Below are 20,081 nucleotides of genomic sequence, written 5' to 3'. Positions count from 1 at the left end.
TTAACCACTTAGCGACCGCCCACCGCAGCTTTACTGCGGCAGGCAGCCGCTCCTGGGCAAAGGGACGTAGTACTACGTCGCTCGTTCAGGAGACTCTAGGGGGCAAGTGCTCCCGCCCCCGCTCATCAGCTGGGGAGTCAGTGCCAAGAAATTGGCCTAAAATGTTGAAAAATTTAGATTTTTACATTTTTTTTGAGAATTTCATATAAAAGAATGTGAAAAATATTGTTATTTTTTCAAAATTGTCACTCTTTTTTTGTTTATAGCGCAAAAAATAAAAATCACACAGGTGATAAAATACCACCAAAAGAAAGCTCTATTTGTGGAAAAAAGAACATCAATTTCATTTGGGTACAGCGTCGCATGGTCGCGCAATTGTCCGTTAAAGTAACGCAGTTCCAAATCACAAAATAGAGCCTCGTCATTGAGCAGCCAAATCCTCTGGTCTTAAAGTGGTTAAAGGAGTTGTAAAGTCTCAAGGTTTTTCACCTTAATGCATTCTATGCATTAAGGTGAAAAACTATTGGTGCTGCACTTGCCCCCCAGACCCTCCCTTATACTTACCTGAACCCGATTGTTCCAGCGACGAGCACGAGCCCAGCGGCTCCAGCTGCTGTCTCGGGTCCTCATTGGATAGATTGATAGCGGCAGGAGCCATTGGCTCCTGCTGCTGTCAATCAAATCCAGTACCACAGGAGCAGGGGGCAGGGCTGAGACCTCTGTCTGTGTCAATGGACGCAGCAACGGTACTCATGAGCGTACCCGCACAGGTGCCCCATGGAAAGCGGCTCTCTGTGGGGTCACAACGAAGAAGAAGAGCCAGGAGCGCCAATGGGGCACCCCAGAAGAGGAGGATTGGTGCTGCTCGGTGTAAAACTCTTTACAATCACTTTTACAATACTTTTGTTCATAACATCACTGTTCCTCAGTGTGACATGGACAGCACTGAAGTCTTATCAAATTATTAGAAATCTCACAGAAGTAGTGCTGAAGTAGTATTAAAGTCTGACTTTAAGTCTCACTATTTTTAATAGTACCTGGTGTGACCGCAGGCTTACCCCTTATTATTCTACCCCTAGACTTAACAAACATTTCAACCTTGCAGTATGGTAGCCCCACTGCAAGAGTCGTTTTTTTTCTTGTGACTGGAGTTGGGCTTGAAAATTCTGATCTACGTTGTATATACTTTTTCCTGGTCAATAATTTTTTAATATTTAAGTATATGTATATAAACTTTACCTGATAGATTTCATGGTTTAAGGTTTCCACAATGACGTTTTCTCCAGACTGATCAAGTCTAATCACTGGTCTCGCTAATTTTACCCGATCCTGAAGGAGATCCATTATCTTCTCACTGATCTGTCCAGAGCCTCCAACAAACTTTCTCTCCTGAAAATAAATAAAAATAACATAGTTACGTAGTTAGTCAGGTTGAAAAAAGACACAAGTCCATCTGGCTCAACCAATAAAAATATGTAAAAATCACTTTAGATTGTAAAGTCTGAAAGGCCCAATTTCATTTTCGCCATAAAGTATAAAAATTAAGCCAGACTGGATCAAAAAGCAAGGTACTAAATGTCTTACTATATTTTTTTGTTCTCCAGTCCCAACAGAAAACTCTGCAGGCATCTGGCAGGAGTGTGCAGCTGAAGACTGCTGTGCTCTGTGTGAAGACAGTGGTCTCCAAACAGTGGTGGGACATGCCACCTGATTGCAGCGCAGCAGTGGTGGCAAGACAGGGGGTGCGTTAGGCTGCTGCACAGAGAAGACAAATCTGTAAATAGAAGAACAATTATTACTTAGCTTTATTATCCAGCATGACTTCATTTATATAGTTTTTAGCAAAGCTACAATTGAGCTTTAACTTATTTTTGTATGTTCTACAGAAATGTAATTTGACAGACAGGTTGCTATTAGTCAAAAGAATTTAAAGTGTCATTCCTATTAGTCAAAATGTACTTGTATACCCCTGTCTATCTAACTTATTTATTTTCACACAGATGTACCTTTCATAAAAATCCCATGATAATGGTTATTTGAAGGCGTAGACATCTGTGTGAGCTAATCCCACAGGGTTCTAATAATGAGGCAGAACTTTGAATAAAACCATGAGTTTTATCTAGTGATGGATTAAAAAAAATGTAAATGCAGATTTTTTTTTTTTTTTTAAGTTAAAGAAAAAGCTTATTTCAAAGCAAGTTTGAAGCTTTTTATAATGGATTACTGAAATATGAAAATATTTTGTGCCAAGCTTGTAAATTTTTTCTTTTAAGAAATATGCCATCTTAGACCTTGTTACTAAATGTTATAGTTATTGTTGGAATTCAAAAAGATCAAACAAAAGTGTTGCCTTCCGTTTGCCTGTTTCATGTTGTGTCCAGGGTTATATTTTTCTCTACAAAAGTATTGCTCAGGTTATGATTTCCCATTTAGTGAAATAGAGAGGGATTTTGGCACAGAAAATAATGGCGGTATTATTTTTTTGGTCCTGGAGAATGCATATTTGCATACTGTGCCTCATAGATTTTAAACCATTCCTTGATTTTGGAAAAAATAGCCCGAATAGGAGCATGTTGCCTAATGTTTGTTCGCAACTTCACTTGTGTTTCAAGCTGTTGGTCCGGGCTAATGACTGAAGTCTGTTGTATGGCTCTGGTGCACAAGTGATGGCTCATACCCTCGCATTCTATATAGGGGGAGGAGAAAGGTAATATTTGTGGAGTATGAGAAAGAAATTGAAGCCACAAATTATATTAAATGTTGATGGCTGCAAATAAATTACCATGGAAGTGTGTATGATAGAAAATAATTCTTCTGGACTTGGGACAGAGAAGAATATGGGGAGGGCTTCAACCCCGCCACCAACATCACTACTAATTCATAAGGTCCATGCTTTCAGATCCTAATAATTTTACTAGGATTTCTGTTTTGTAAAACCAATTCTATTCTTTTTTTTTTTTGCAAGCGTTGGCCAGCTGTGACTATAAATATCAAAACTTTCTTAAATTTGTGGGAATATTTTAACACTTACCTGCCCTCCATTGTCTGTTGAGAAAATTCTTGTTGTTCCACCACAGATGTTTACATACCATAGAAACCAAAGTGTGGAAATTTGTTGAGTCTCGGCTGTCACAACCAAATTTACAAAGAGCTCTGCAAACTTCCTGGCTGCACTGATGGAATAAATATATAAATTATACTGATGAATAAGTATATGCTTGCCTAAATACACACAAGAGGAGTATGCGTTACTAAGTTAAGCTGTATAGGATCAGTTATACGTTTTATGCTTTTTCGAATTGCAAAGAGAAAAGTAGGGTAATCCATTACTGTTATAGAATGCTAAAATAATTATACCCAATTCACTGATACTGCCCATAGAGTCCCTATCAGTCATAGAAATGACTGCTATAGCAAGGATAGAAAAATTAGTTCAGTGTATATCTAGCAAGTGATCAGACTCCCCTTTTTAAGATAGATAGAGTTATCTGTTGCCAAGATCATAGATATTGAAGAATATGTTGTCATCCAAGTGGATGCTATACATATATTGTTAATCTAAGACCTCCAAGTTAGGATTTTCTAAAACACTGTCAGTACAGAAAGGAAGGTTTTGAAGATTTGAACTACCTTAGGCCAGTACAGGATTTTTGACAGAGACAAGCTGCCTCTTAATTCAGATATCACATCTCCGCTGGGAGAAAATATGATAATAAGTCTGGAGGAGGTTTTAAAGTATTATCTGCTAGGGAGGGAAAGAACAGAAATGTACAAAGTTCTATAGATAGGGAAGCTAGGGGAATATATAAAGTATGAAGTTAACAAGAACTGTATGGAGATGATTAACCACTTTACGTCTGCTCACAGTAATACTACTGCGGCAGAGTGGCTCGTTATCGTCTGACGACGTAGTATTAACGTCGTCAGACACTCCCCCTTCTGGGCGGCGCTTGCGCGCCGCCGGAGGCTCGCTCCCGCTGTTTTCATTCACAGCGGGAGTCGGGCCAGGGGAGGAGCAGCGGCGATCGCCGCTGCTCTGCCCCGATCGCCTGTGTAAACACAAGCGGACGGATCTCCATAGTGACAGGGAGTGACAGATCGGACTGTTCAGCATAGCTGTCCCTGACTCACTCAGTCACCTCCCCCCCTACACGTCAGTAAGCACCAGGCATACATTAACCCCTCCCTCTCCAATAAAATTAACCCCTTCCCTGCCAGTGTCATTTTTACAGTAACAGTGCATATATATAGCACTGATTACTGCAGTAATGTCACTGGTACCCCCAAAAGTGTCAAAAATGTCAGTCAAGGGTCCGATCTGTCCGCCGCAATGTCGCAGTCCCACAAAAAAGATCGCAGATCGCCGCCATTACGCGTTAAAAAAAAATAACACCAAAAATGACAGAAATCTTTCCATTTGTTAGTAAACGCAATAACTTTTGCGCAAACCAATCAAAATACGCTTATTGCGATTTTTTTTACCAAACATAGGTAGCAGAAAACAAATTGGCCAAAAATTTTTTAAAAAATTGGTTTTTACATCTTTTTGGGGGGGAATTTCATATAAAAAAATGTTAAAAATATTGTTATTTTTTCAAAATAAACGCTCTTTTTTTGTTTATAGCGCAAAAAGTAAAAATCGCACAGGTGATCAAATACCACCAAAAGAAAGCTCTGTTTGTGGGAAAAAAAGGACGTAAATTTCGTTTGGGTACGGCGTCGCACGACCGCGCAATTGTCAGTTGAAGTTGCACAGCGCCGAATCGCAAAAAGTGGCCTGGACGGAAGACAGCAAAATCCTCCGGTGGTAAAGTGGTTAAAACTACATTAGCTAACAAAAAAATAAATACAATGTGGAAGTAAAAATATTCAAATGGTATATTAATAAATGTAAAAAGTCCTCCAAGTAAAATTCATTCATAGGATTTACTTAACCCCTTCACACCGACCTAACACAAATATACAGGCCAACTGGACTGGGCTATTTTCAGTGGGGCCATATATTTCCATGTCTGCCAGCACATAGACTGGGGTCTCACCTAGAGCCCCGAGCACCGTATATGTTTGGAATCCGGCACTCCCGATTCTGGGTCACCTGATCCCTGTGATCGCTATCACAGCCAACAGTCACTGTGAAGGCCGGCCCTGTGTTTTCTCTCTGAATGGAGGAGAGAGATACATACATTGTATCTCTCTCTCCTTGCAGAAAAAAAAAAAATGTTTGCAAAAAAAATAATGTTTATAACAATCATAAGAAATAAAATAAAAAAAGGTGTAACAAAATAATAAAAAAAAACATAAAATAAAAATACCTAGATCAAGTTTTGATCTAGGCTAGTGCCAGGGTTAGTGTTTGAGTCAAGGTCAGGGTCAGTATTTTTTTTGGACATGATTTTTTTTTTTTATTAGTATCAGTGTCAGTTAGAGTTAGTGTCAGTGTATTTTAGTAGGGATAAAAAAGCAAAATGTACTCTATTATTTTTATGCTGTACTATGGGTATAAAAAACAAATAACATACACTTATGTGGTATCAATGCGATCGTCAGAAGCAGAAAAATTAATTTGGGTTCTTCTTTGGTGGAAGGTTATAGTAGTGGCAAGAAATATACTGCTAAATTTAAAATAAAAAAAAAATTTTGGGCCAGTTTTCCTTTGTTACTAATGAAACAAGAGATATCGATTACTATTTACCTCCAAATGAAAGCCCAATTTGTCCTGAAAAAAACACAGTATAATCCACCTGGATGCAGAAAGTACGGTAGTTGTGATAATATGTACGGTTTTACTAACACATGTCAAAGTTGCAAAATTGTGCTTAGGCATTAAGATTTGTTTTACCAAGAGCAAAAAAGATCATATACAGGTGCATCTCATAAAATTAGAATATCATCAAAAAGTTATTTTATTTAAGTAATTCAATTCAAAAAATGAAATTTATATAGATGCGTTACACACAGAGTGATGTGATTCAAGCATTTCTTTCTTTTAATTTTGATGATTGCGGCTTAGTTAGTGAAACCCCCAATTCAGTATCTCAGAAAATTAGAATATTACATAAGACCAATAAAAAAAAAGTTTTTTACTCGAGAAATGTAGGCATACTGAAAAGTATGTCCATGTATATAGTAAGGTATGCACTCAATACTTGGTTGGGGCTCCTTTTGCATGAATTACTGCATCAATGCAGCATGGCATGCAGGCGATCGACCTGTGGCACTGCTGAGGTGTTATTGAAGCCCAGGTTGCTTTGATAGTGGCCTTCAGCTCGTCTGCATTGTGGGGTCTGGTGTCTCTCATCTTCTTCCTGACAATACCCCACAGATTCTCTATGGGGTTTAGGTCAGGCGTGTTTGCTGGCCAATCAAGCACTGTGATACCATGATCATTAAACAAGGAATTGTTACTTTTGGCAGTGTGGGCAGGTGTCAAGTCCTGCTGAAAAATTAAATTAGCATCTCCATAAAGCTGGTCAGCAGAGGGAAGCATAAAGTGTTTTAGAATTTACTGGTAGAGGGCTGCACTGGCTTTGGACTTGATAAAACACAGTGGACCAACACCAGGAGATGACATGACACTGACTGTGGAAAATGTTGCATTTCATTTGGAATACAAGGTCCCAGAGTCCCAGAATCTGGCGGAAGAGTGGAGAGGCACAGAATTCAAGTTGCATGAGGTCCAGTGTGAAGTTTCCACGGTCAGTGATAATTTGGGGAGCCATGTCATCTGCTGGTGTTGGTCCATTGTGTTTTATCAAATTCATAGTCAGCTCAGCCCTCTACCAGGAAATTCTAGAACACCTTATGCTTCGCTCTGCTGACAGGCTTTATGGAGATGCTGATTTCATTTTCCAGCAGGACTTGGCACCTGCAGTAATTCATGCAAAAGGAGCCCCAACCAAATATTGAGTGCAAACTATACTTTATATGAACATACTTTTCAGTAAGCCAACATTTCTGTATTAAAAATCCTTTCTTTTTTATTGGTCTTATGTCATTTTCTAATTTTCCGAGATACAGAATTTTGGGTTTTCACTAGCTGTAAGCCTTATTCATCATAAGTAAAATAAAAAAATGCTCAAAATATATCACTCTGCGAGTAACGCATATAAAATGTGAGTTTTGCTTTTTGAATTAAATTACTAGAATAAGTTAACTTTTTGATGATATTCTAATTTTATGAGATGCCCCTGTATATCCAGGGGATGTGTTTGCCTTTCTCTGAAGTAAAACTGAGGAGGTTTGTGTTAATCCAATGCACATTTGTCTTTTTTCAACTTAAATATGTAATTTGTAACAACATACCTTGTCCAGCACACTTTTTCTATAAATTCTCTCATTGACATGTTATCCCACTCTTTGGCATGTGGTGCTTTCCATGGAGAATCAGCAGGTATCTATGAAAAGTGGTTAGTGTTCAATATTTATTTGAAATACAATAAGTACCTATAAAGAAACACTATGGGGTTGATTTACTAAAACCGTAGAGTGCAAAATCTGGTGCAGCTCTGCATACCTCCCAACCATCCCGGAATCCGCGGGACTGTCCCGCAATTTAGAGTGAGTCCCGCGGTCCCACGGAGCCGGTCTGAAGTCCCGCAAAATCATCTGGTGGCCGGCCATCCCTCCTTACAGCTCCGCCCCTGTCTTCGTCTCCTGCCTCTCAGCGCCGGGATCGCTGCAAGCATCACTTTGCTGACCTATCCGCAGCACACTCCACACAAACCTGCAAACCAACCACATGCGAGTATGAAGCAGGACAACAAGTGACGCCGGAACGTACAGCGCTACAGACCCGCCCCTTGTACTAGGAGACGTAAGGAAACTTAGCCTGCACAGCAGACAGGTACGGGGAGAGCGGATTCGTTCAACCGGTAAGCAGGGGCCGTCTTTCTCATGCGCATGCTGGGGAGTTGTCTGGGGGCCCCCCGATCTGATCCCCCCACGCCGCAGCAGCAGCTACATTATGCGGTAAACTGGTTGCTAAGATCACCTGCCGAATGGCGTCTAGCAACCAGTGACGTCCCAGTAGGGACCCAGCATGCAAAGCATTCTCCTCCGACCTCCGTGCCTATTAGAGACTCCGGATCCACCCACCTCCGCTCCTCCCTTCATCCTCACTGTGCGGCCGCTGCGGAGGGGAAACTGCCTGAGTGACCAAGGCAGCAAGACTGAGCACAAACTGCTGCTTCAGCGGAAATATTCTTTCCCTCTCCCTCCATTCCCTCCCCCCTCTCTCCCTCCATTCCCTCCCTCCCCCCTCTCTCCCTCCATTCCCTCTCTCCCCCCTCTCTCCCTCCATTCTCTCTCTCCCCTCTCTTTCTCCCCTCTCCTCCCCCCTCTCTCCCTCATCCCCCCTTCTCTCTCTCCCCCTCCCCCCTTTCCCCCTCTCTCTCCCTCCCTTTCCCCCCCTCTCTCTCTCCCTCCCTCCCCCCCTCGCTCGCCCCGCTCTCTCCCTCCCTTTCCCCCTCTCTCTCCCTCCCTTTCCCCCCCTCTCTCTCTCTCTCCCTGCCCCCCTCGCTCGCCCACTCTCTCCCTCCCTTTCCCCTCTCTCTCCCTCCCTCCCCCCTCTCTCGCCCCGCTCTCCCTCCCCCATCCCACCCTTCTCTCTCTCTCCCCCTCTCTCTCCCCCTCTCTCCCTTCCCCCTCTCTCCCCCGCCCTTTCCCCACTCTCTCTCCCTCCCCCCTCTCCCCCCTCTCTCTCCCTCCCTTTCCCATCTCTCTCCCTCCCTCCCCTCTCTCGCCCGCTCTCTCCCTCCCCTTCCCCTCTCCCCCCATCCCACCCTTCTCTCTCTCTCACCCTCTCTCTCCCCCTCTCTCTCTTCCCCCTCTCTCCCCCGCCCTTTCCCCCCTCTCTCTCCCTCCCCCCTCTCCCCCCTCTCTCTCCCTCCCTTTCCCATCTCTCTCCCTCCCTCCCCCCTCTCTCGCCCCGCTCTCCCTCCCCCATCCCACCCTTCTCTCTCTCCCCCTCTCTCTCCCCCTTTCTCTCTTCCCCCTCTCTCCCCCGCCCTTTCCCCCCTCTCTCTCCCTCCCCCCCTCCCCCCTCTCTCTCCCTCCCTTTCCCATCTCTCTGCCTCCCGCCCCCCTCTCTCGCCCCACTCTCCCTCCCCCATCCCACCCTTCTCTCTCTCTCCCCCTCTCTCTCTCCCCCTCTCTCTCCCCCTCTCCCTTCTCCCCCCTCCCCCTCTCTCTCCCCCTCTCCCCTCTCCCCCCCTCTCTCTCCCTCCCTCCCCTCTCTCTCTCTCTCCCTCCCCCCTCTTTCTCTCCCCCCCTCTCTCTCTCTCTCTCTCCCCCCCCCTCTTTCTCTCTCCCTCCCCCTCTCTCTCTCTCTTTCCCTCCCCCCCCTCTCTCCCCCCTCTCTCTCCCCCCTCTCTCTCCCTCCCTCCCCCCTCGCCCGCCCCTCTCTCTCTCCCTCCCTCCCCCCTCTCTCGCCCCGCTCTCTCTCCCCCATCCCACCCTTCTCTCTCTCTCTCCCCCTCTCTCCCCCTCTCTCCCCCTCCCTTTCCCCCCTCTCTCTCCCTCCCCCCTCTCCCCCCCTCTCTCCCCCCCCTCTCTCTCCCTCCCTTTCCCATCTCTCTCCCTCCCTCCCCCTCTCTCGCCCCGCTCTCTCCCTCCCTTTCCCCTCTCTCTCCCTCCCTCCCCCCTCTCTCGCCCCACTCTCCCTCCCCCATCCCACCCTTCTCTCTCTATCCCCCTCTCTCTCCCCCTCTCTCCCTTCCCCCTCTCTCCCTTCCCCCTCTCTCCCCCGCCCTTTACCCACTCTCTCTCCCTCCCCCCTTTCTCCCCCTCTCTCTCCCTCCCTTTCCCATCTCTCTCCCTCCCTCCCCCCTCTCTCGCCCCGCTCTCTCTCTCCCCCCTCTCCCTCCCCCCTAGAAGAAATGAAAACCTAAATAGACCACCCTCCTGAAATAAAAGGTTTTTTTTGGATAAAAGGCCTGGCAGAATTTTTTTTTTGTGCATAAGACAGCATCGCCATCAGTGGCGGCTGGTGCGTTGGGGGCACAGGGGCGGCTATCTATTCCCTATCTATTGGCCGAGGAGGAGGCAGGAGGACTCGAGGAGACGTGGGGGACTGAGGAGAAGGCGCCGCTGCAGGTAAGTGCACTGGTCTCTCTGCATTGAAGGGGGCACGCTGGTCACTCTGCATTGAAAGGGGGCACGCTGGTCACTCTGCATTGAAAGGGGGCACGGTGGTCTCTCTGCATTGAAAGGGGGCACGCTGGTCTCTCTGCATTTAAAGGGGGTACGGCACACTGGTTACTCTGCATTGAAAGGGGGCACGCTGGTCTCTCTGCATTGAAAGGGGCACACTGGTCTCTCTGCATTGAAAGGGGGCACGCTGGTCTCTCTGCATTGAAAGGGGGCACGCTGGTCACTCTGCATTGAAGGGGGCACACTCTACCTTGATTACTGAAGGCCCCTTTCACACTTTTGTGACCTCAAAGTCACGCAATTTCTCCTGCATTCTGTACATTACATACTCCTGTCTCCTGCATTTTGTACATTACACTCTCCTGCACTATATACACAATACTTTACATTATATACTTCTCACCAAAGTCTTCATTGTCTCAACAGTTGCTGGTTGCTATGCAGTCTCTGACTATTTTAATGAAGTTCTTCTTTAAGGTAGGCTGAGCAATCAAAGCATATTTTATGAGTACTAGGAAGTCTGGGTTTTGTTTACCCTATCCCTTAGGCCCCTCCCACTGCTAAGCAATTGGCCACACCCACAATTTGCCGCAGGTTTTTTTTTTTCTCTTTCAGTGTCCCTGATTGCGAACTTCAAAAGTTGGGAGGTATGGCTCTGTATAGAATCCAATCAGTTTCCAGGATTTTTTCTCAAACCTTAATTGAACAAGCTGAAGTCAGAAGCTGATTGGCTACAATGCACAGCTGCACCAGATTTTGCACTCTTTACTCTTTGCTTTTAGTAAATCAACCACTATATCATTTGTTGATAACGTTAAACCAATAAAGTTTACACTGGATGTGAGTTACTGCTCTGATTCATTCCACTGTGTATGCACATTCCAGCTTGGGTTATTGAGCTTTGTAAACAATAATAAAAGACAGGTAAACCTGTAAAAAAGGAACCTAATGCTCCACCTGCTGGCTAGAAATGTAAATATAAAATATCCATATGCTAAATCTCATATTCATCTTTCTAAAGATTAAATAAATGTTAGCCTTTTTGTCCTGAACATAATTCATTAATAAAGAAAATATATGTGAAACACTATACATTCTATTTTATTACAATAATATGATTTTATGATTTTATTTATAACAATAATATTATATTGTATTATTTATGTATTATTTATTATAATTTTATTTATAACATTATAACAATAATATTACATTTTATTTATAATACTTTGTGTAAGTATATTTCTCTACAAGCGAATAGCAATACTCTATAAATAAAGCAAAATTCAATAATTTAATATATTGCAGCTTACCAAACCTTAACCGGTTGCCGACCGCCGCACGACGATATACGTCGGCAGTCAGCCCCGGCCAGGCAAAGTGATGTACCGGTACGTCACTAGCCTGTCACTTGCTTGGGAGCCAATAGCGGGCGAGCGGCCCGGCTCGTTCCTCACCCAATGTCCACCGGTCACTCGCCGATCGTCGGTGCAGAGGGAGAAAGGCAGGCGGCTGATGTAAACAAGCCGCCTGTCACTCTCCCCTGTGTAGAAACAGTGATCATACGGTTCTACTATGTAGGACCGTTGATCATTGTTCCTACACTTCAAGCCACAGCCAATCACAGTAAGAATCACGCCCCTAGGGACACACACCACCCCTCCCTCTCAAATAAAGTTAACCCCTCCACTACTAGTGTCATTTTGCAGTAACAGTGCATATGTATAGCACTGATTACTACAGTAATGTCACTGGTCAACCCCAAAAGTGTCAAAAATGTCAGTCAAGGGTCTGATCTGTCTGCCGCAATGTCGCAGTACCGCAAAAAAATCGCAGATCGCCGCCATTACTCATTAAAAAAAAAACACCAAAAATGACAGAAATCTTTCCCTTAGTTAGTAAACGCAATAACTTTTGCGCAAACCAATCAAAATACGCTTTTTGCAATTTTTTTTTACCAAACATATGTAGCAGAAAACACATTGGCCAAAAATATTAAAAAATTTAGATTTTTACATTTTTTGGGGGGAATTTCATATAAAAAAATGTGAAAAATATTGTTGTTTTTGCAAAATGTATGCTCTTTTTTTGTTTATAGCGCAAAAAGTAAAAATCGCACAGGTGATCAAATACCACCAAAAGAAAGCTCTGTTTGTGGGAAAAAAAGGACGTCAAATTCGTTTAGGTACAGCGTCGCACGACCGCGCAATTGTACGTTAAAGTCACGCAGTAAAAAATCACAAAAAACACCCTGGTCAGAAAGGGGGTAAAATCTTCCGGGGCTTAAGTGGTTAAAGTATAACTAAAGGCAAAACTTTTTGTTTTAGGTTTGAATAAAGAGGAGAGAGATTAGAAAACCTTTCAGGTGTTTATTTCAGTCGGTGCCCCCTCTCTAGTCATCCAATTTACTGTTACCACCGAAAGTGAACAATAAAAACATACTTTAGGTTGTCACCAAAACAGGAATAAGGGGAATAAGGGGAACATGTTTCAATGGGGAAAATAGCTCTGGTGAAAGAATTCCATCACTTTGAAGGAATTTCCTCTCATTCCCTGTTTTGGCTATGGGAGAGGAAGTGAAGGACACATAAGGCATAAAAACTGACAAGGTTTATAACTCTCCCTAGCTCTATGCAAATAACAAAAAACTGACAAGATCTATAACCCTCCCTTTAAATATAATTTTAAAAACCTGACAAGATCTATAACCCACCCTACTTTAAATATGGTGGCTGCAACAGTTTTTTTTCCTTATTTTATCTTATACTGTATTCACCCTGTGATTAGTCCAGTAAAACATTACCAGTTGTAGGGTGCCTCCAGTCTGGATGGAGGAGCAATGGAGGTACCTTTGGATAGCAGAACTGTGAATCTGGGGAGGGGGTCGTGTTAGATGCAGATTTCCTCATGCTAATACTTTTAAGCAGATACAGCAACAGTTTTTTGTTTTGTTTTTTTGGGATAGAGGTCATCACATAAATGAATAAAAGCTGACCATTGCAAACACCCTAGTCAGTGGTAAAAAGGTGAACAGGTGAAAATGGGGAAAAAGCCTACAAAAAGAAAACAAATGTAGCCACCACATCTAAGGGCTCAATCACAGCCTTTACCGCCCCTCTGAAAAGAGACCCACTGTTTGGCAAGAAATGAGGAAGTGGTATCTCCTCACCACCTGATTTATCCCTGTAAATGCCATCCCATGAACATTCGTAATCACATTTTTGACGGCAGCATGTGTACAGCCCTGAGCGGCTGCATGTCAATGTACCACTGCCTGGCAGATTGTGAAATGAGCCCTAAAAATTGGTAAAGCTGCAATAAAATACCTTTTTGGGTGTAATACTGCTTTAAATTGAAAATACTTTTTTTTTCAATTAAGTATATAAATACTATTACTATTAGTTATATTATACTTTTCAAAAAATACAAAAAGCAAGATTAAGGGAAAATATAAAAATTTTACCTGACTTCCCCACTGATCCATAGTTCTCATAAAATTGTTGTAATCCAAGTAGACCAATGGGTTGTATGCAGGTGGGAAAGCTCCATGAAATTTGTATGATTTTCCCTGTAAAATAAAAATAGTGAACAAAGAAAAAATGTATAAAACAAGTTTAAAGTATACATATAAACATTTTAGAGCTAAATCTGGTCTAGGCATTGAACCGCTGTCAGCAAAGGGTGAAGTTTTACACCAAAGTCAAGGAAGTTTACCTTTAGTTGCAAAGTAAACCAGAAGAGCACACAGTAGAGAATTTCTACACAACAAAGATAAAAATAGGTAGATTACTGTCTTTGTTGTAAACTATTGGATTTTCTTGTAAAAAATGTTAATTTGGCTCCTTATATAACAAATATCTAATCTGTGGGCTATGTATTTTAAAACCTAAAGTGGTTGTTCAGTCAGAAGGTTTTTTTTTAACTTAATGCATACTATGAATTAAGACAAAAAAAACCTTCTGTGCGCAGCAGCCCCCCTCAGTCCCCTAATACTTACCTGAGCCCCCTCTCTGAATATCGGGCTGCCGCAGGTGACATCAGACTCCTCCCCCGCGGCAGCCCGATTTTCGGATGTTTGGATCACTATGTTTTATGCCTGCATTGAGCACTATGACAGTGAATTTTATGTAAGTGAGATTTTATATTCTTTAAAAATAAAGTGTCATGACAGAGAGCATTAGATCCTTTCTATTTATATTTTCGTGGATGATATATCTGCTATGAGTCTGCCTAGGTCTGATTTCCCATAAGAAGATTGCTGTCCACAGTGGCTGTCTACAGTGATTGTTTAAAGCGCAGTGACCCCTAGTGGTCGAATGCTGGAGGTGAGAGGCTGTAATACCCTATGGTGAAGGAGTTACGATTGTAGTGGTGTTCATTACTTACCTTTTCTGCACTGGAGACTTCTCAAATGCTGTGGACTTTATGGACTCTTAATATATCATACCTGATTGCACATTATTATTAGCGCTGCACTTTTTGTATTTCTTTGCTTATGTTATAGGTGTTGTTAGGTTTGACCTATCCTGGTGTCCAGCTGCTTTTCACTCCATATGATTGTAGCGCTGAATAATTTTACTGTTACCATAGTAAAATGATGCCAGCAGGAACATCTCATCAATCTGGGCGGCCGTATGACATCGGCCCGCTCTCGCCGCTACTGCGCACCCCCGGGGGCGCGCAGCGTGGCGATCGGGGATGAGGCTCATCCCACAGACAGAGCCCATCCCCGATCAAGGTAAACAGCCAATGAAATTGGCTTTTTACCAAGTGATCGGCTGTGTCCAATCACAGCCAATAACATGAGAGGCTCCAGTGCGAGCCGCTCATTCTCTCCACAATGCGCGCCCCGGGGGGTGCGCAGTGCGCCGATTTGGGACGAGGCTCGTCCCTCGGACAGAGCCCATCCCCGATCTAGGTAAAGAGCAAATGAAATTGGCTTTTTACTACATGGCTGACTGTGTCCAATCACAGCTGGTCACAAATGTCAACAAAGATGGGGGTTACTTACTGTTGCCAGGTTCTCCTCCTCACATACCGATCCAGTGTGAGGAGGAGATCTGGAAACAGTTAGTTACCATTATACTGTGAATACTACTGTGCCCTGATTGCCCCACCAAATAAAGAGGACCTGTCACCAGCTGAACTAGTACCTATCTGTGAGCCCATCAGAGTACCTGTCACTTGCCCATCTGAGTACCTGTCACCTGCCCATCAGCGTACCTGAATACCTGTCACCTGCCCATCAGAGTACCTGCCCCCTGCCTATCAAAGTACCCACGTACTCTCCACCTGCTCATCAGAGTACCTACTGCCTGCCTATCAAAGCACCCAAGTACTTGCCGCCTGCTCATCAGTACCCAAGTACCTGTCACCTGCCCATCAGAGTACCCGAGTACTTGTCATCCTTCATACAGCCACCATGTCCAAGTCCAAAAAAGTTTTCACTGCCGAAGAGGCATATCAATTTTTAACCCTGATGAATGAGAGCAGCGAATCCGGTTCAGAATCCGAGCCTTTTGAAGGCTTTACATCGGGGACCAAATCGGAGGAGGAAGAAGTTTGGCCTAAAAGAAGATGCACTGAAAACCAGGCAGACACCAGCAGCGCCATACACTCCAATGGCCAATCGGCAAATGCCAACAGCGCTAGACCCCAGGAGGAAAGGCCCAGTACAAGCACTGGAATTTCACACCAGCCCCAAAGAATTATTGTTATTATTATACAGGATTTATATAGCGCCAACAGTTTGCACAGCGCTTTACAATGTGAGGGAAGACAATACAATTCAAAACAGGAGGAACTAGAGGGCCCTGCTCGTTAGAGCTTACAATCTAGAAGGGAGGGTCAAGTGAAACAAAAGGCAATAACCGTGGGGGATGGGCTGATGGAGAAAATGGAGGTATATTTGTTAGGTGTGGGTAGGATAGGCTTCTCTGAAAAGGAGGGTTTTCAGAGATCGCCTAAAAGCTAATAGAGTAGGAGATAATCAGACAGATAAGGGTAAGGAGTTCTATAGGATTGGAGAGGCTCTGGAAAAGTCCTGGAGGCGAGCATGGGAGGAGGTGATGAGGGAGCTAGAGAGCAGGAGGTTTTGAGAGGAATGAAGAGAGCGATTAGGTTGGTATTTTGAGACTAGGCTAGTGATGTAGCTAGGGGCTAAGCTGTGGATTGCTTTGTAAGATGTTGTAAGTATTTTGAATTTAATTAGTTGGGTGAGCGGAAGCCAGTGGAGGGTTTGACAGAGAGGAGCAGTGGACACTGAGCGATTGGTAAGGTGGATGAGTCTGGCGGCAGCATTCATGATGGATTGAAGGGGGGATAGCCTGTGTAGAGGTATGCCAATGAGAAGGGAATTGCAGTAGTCGAGGCGCGAGATGACCAGGGAGTGAACTAAGAGCTTTGTTGTGTCTTTGGTTAGAAAGGGACGTATTTTGGAGATGTTGCGGAGGCTGAGGCGGCAAGATTTGGACAGCGGTTGGATGTGGGGTTTGAAGGAGAGTTCAGAGTCCAGGACAACACCTAAGACCTTGGCATACGGGGATGGGCTGATGCAGCTTCCGGATGCCTTAGCAAACCCATTGTAAAAGGAAAATGAATGGGCGCTCTTGCTGGGGGATGGGTCCTTTGTTCCAGACAGTCTTGATAGGTGAGATGTTACCCAGACTGATGGTGAATGTTCCAAAAACACAGTGTTAGTGCTATCATCGAGGGCAGCTCTTACAAGGCCGAAGCGAGATCCCACATGTAAGCAGAGTAAAGAGAAGGCACCACTCAGTGAAGCAGTAATAACAAATGTATTAAGCTCATATCAAGACTTACATAAAAGCAAAAAGTGGAGCGTCATGACCCGGCGTCCTTCCTAATTCACCGTGTACCCATTGTGGAAGCTGCCAGCAGCCTAAATCAATCCAGGGGCTGAATCAGAGTGAGGCTGCGGCGAACCACATAGCTAACAGAAGGACTGTACGGCCATAGACGAGGAATGGGCGGTTACCGGTTTCGGAGCATGCTCACAACAGCTTCTTCTTCAGACCAAAGGTAACTGGTTGTATCCACGTAAACAATAAGTTCATGGGGGGGGGGGGGGTGGATTTAAATGATCAAATACTGCAGCCCTATCTCCCTACACGAAAGTCCCTCTTTTGGTATTAAAAAGTCGCAATTTACTTTTTCCATTTGGTCATTTACAATGCATATGTCACCTATCAAAAATCTACAGAAACACCAAACACCTTCCTCCAGTTTATCGAAGATATTGCCACTGCCCTGATTTACCAGCAAGGATCCCCCCCAGAAAGCATTTGTTCCGACTGTGTCAGCAGACTACATGAGTGCCATTTCCCTGACCATATCCCACCATCAGAAACGGAAGAAGACGCCAAAAAAAGTGTTGGTGTGTAGCAAAAGAGGGGTTAGGAAAGACACCAGTTTTTATTGTGCCCAATGTCCCTCCCAAACTGGCCTATGCATCGGAGATTGCTTCAGACTCTATCACACTGCCCTAAACCTTTAGCCCATATTTCAATCAGACTGCCATTTCCCCTTTTTCAATTTCTGTGTCGAATATTTTCCTGCTGCCTCAACCAACCATATCACTGCCTTCCATGTGAACCGACCCTGGCCTGTATATCGACTATGCCTCTGCCTGCTTTCTGCATTGTTTATCCTCCACGTTTCTGCCTTTCACGTTAACTGACCCTGGACTGTTTATCCATGATGCCTTAGCCTACCGTCTATTTCTGCCTTTTACCTGCACTGACCTCGGCCTGTTACGACCATGTTTTTTGCCTGCCACCTAGACTGATCTTTCGCCCTGCTACTGTAGTAGGGGGTGGATGTTGGGCCCCTCTATGTGGCTAGGCTGTGAAAAAGTCCAACACATGTGGTATTGCCATACTTAGGAGGAGTGGCAGAATGTATTTTGGGGTGTAATTTTTGCTGTGTACATGCTATGAGTTAGGAATATCCTATAAATTGACAACTTTGTGTAAAAAAAAAAAAAAAATAGGTTTTCATTTTTTTCCCACATCCTCCCAAAATTTGTGGAAAAAAATGACATGTTCAAAAGACCCTTAATGCTTCATAGAATATGCGTTCGAGTGTTTGCTTTCCAAAATGGGGTCATTTTGTGGGCGTTTCCATTGTCTTGGTGCTCTAGGGCCTTCAAAAGTGTGATAGGTAGTAAGAAAATGATGTGTGTAATTTATGATCCTAGAACACCTGAAGGTGCTACTTGGATGTTGAGTCTGTTTATGTGGCCAGGCTGTGTAAAAGTCTCACACATGTGGTATCACCATACTCAGGAGGAGTAGCAGAATGTATTTTGGGGTGTCATTTTTGCTATTTACATGCTATGTGTTAGAATTATCCTATAAATTGACAACTTTGTATAAAGGTTTTCATTTTTTATCCCACATTTTCCAAAAACTTGTGGAAAAAAAGAACATGTTCAAAAGACCCATAATGCCTCATAGAATATATACGTTGGAGTGTTTGCTTTCCAAAATTGGGCCATTTTGTGGGTGTTTCCATTGTCTTGGTGCTCTAGGGCCTTCAAATTGTGATATGTAGTCAGAAAATGATGTGTGTAATTTATGCTCCTAGAACGCCTGAAGGTGCTACTTGGATGTTGAGTCTGTTTATGTGGCCAGGCTGTGTAAAAGCCTCACACATGTGGTATCGCTATACTCAGGAGCAGGGCCGCTGATAGAAATCATGGGGCCCCGTACAGCCTACCCGACGGGGCCCCCTTCAGCCACACCCCTGGCCCCTCCCCAGACCCCGCCTTGAAACAAAGAGCAGGTTTGTCTTCAAGTGATAATTTATCATGCCACGCCATGCCATTCATAGTAAATATGTGCAGAGCGCAGTACAATTACCACACCATGCCATATTGTCATCCATAGTAAATATGTGCAGTAAGTGTACAGTGCAATGCAGTATAAAACTCACAACAGACAATCAGCTGCTTCTGCCCGCCTCACAGCCACTCGCTTTCTGTCTCAGGCCTAACTCAGAGCTGAGCGGAGGAAGATCACTCTGCAAGGGAAGAAAATAGGAGGCAGACGGCCGGGACTTGAAATTGAGCCCCCATGAGGATCAGGCCCGGAATTCACATGCGTCCGAAATATCAAAAAAAAAAGTCACTCCACTCGCACCAGCACAGAGGTCAGAGAGGGGCCCAAAAATGGCAATTACACCCCTGCTAGTAAGAGCAGCAAAGCAGGGACAGTAGCGTCACTAGGGTTGGTGTCACCTGGTGCAATAAACCATGGTATCACCCCCCGAGCTGCAACAGAAACTGATGGCATCATACAAGAGACAGTCAAAGACTGCAGGCATGCTATAGGAGACAGTCAGAGACTGCAGGCATACTATAGTATAGGAGAAAGTATGAGACTGCAGGTAGCTATAGGAGACAGTCTGAGACTGCAGGCATCACAGCAGGAGACAGCCAGAGACTGCAGGCATCACAGGAGGAGACAGCCAGAGACTGCAGGCATCACAGGAGGAGACAGCCAGAGACTGCAGGCACCACAGAGGAGACAGCCAGAGACTGTAGGCTTCACAGAGGAGACAGCCAGAGACTGCAGGCTTCACAGGAGGAGACAGCCAGAGACTGCAGGCACCACAGAGGAGACAGCCAGAGACTGCAGGCTTCACAGGAGGAGACAGCCAGAGACTGCAGGCTTCACATGAGGAGACAGCCAGAGACTGCAGGCTTCACAGGAGGAGACAGCCAGAGACTGCAGGCACCACAGAGGAGACAGCAAGAGACTGCAGGCACCACAGAGGAGACAGCCAGAGACTGCAGGCACCACAGAGGAGACAGCAAGTGACTGCAGGCACCACAGAGGAGACAGCAAGAGACTGCAGGCACCACAGAGGAGACAGCCAGAGACTGCAGGCACCACAGAGGAGACAGCAAG

The 20,081-nt window shown here is 44.5% G+C and overlaps 1 protein-coding gene across 1 annotated transcript in view; it reads right to left on the bottom strand.

Annotated features, from left to right (window-relative positions):
• LOC309547665 (amine oxidase [flavin-containing] B-like) overlaps nucleotides 1-20,081 on the bottom strand; it is a 151,447-nt gene that overhangs the window by 85,604 nt on the left and 45,762 nt on the right. The window contains exons 4-7 of the mRNA XM_082247560.1: nucleotides 13,613-13,717; nucleotides 7,303-7,394; nucleotides 3,032-3,173; nucleotides 1,240-1,389 (exon numbers count right to left, since the gene is read on the bottom strand). Of these exons, the coding sequence (XP_082103686.1) occupies nucleotides 1,240-1,389; nucleotides 3,032-3,173; nucleotides 7,303-7,394; nucleotides 13,613-13,717 (489 nt within the window). The remainder of the gene's footprint in view (nucleotides 1-1,239; nucleotides 1,390-3,031; nucleotides 3,174-7,302; nucleotides 7,395-13,612; nucleotides 13,718-20,081) is intronic.

This window comes from Pelophylax lessonae, assembly GCF_965119305.1.
Source record: "Pelophylax lessonae genome assembly, chromosome: 2".
NCBI classification, from domain to species: Eukaryota; Metazoa; Chordata; class Amphibia; order Anura; family Ranidae; genus Pelophylax; species Pelophylax lessonae.
Note: the sequence above shows the minus strand (reverse complement) of the source record. Positions and strands in the feature narration are given on the sequence as shown.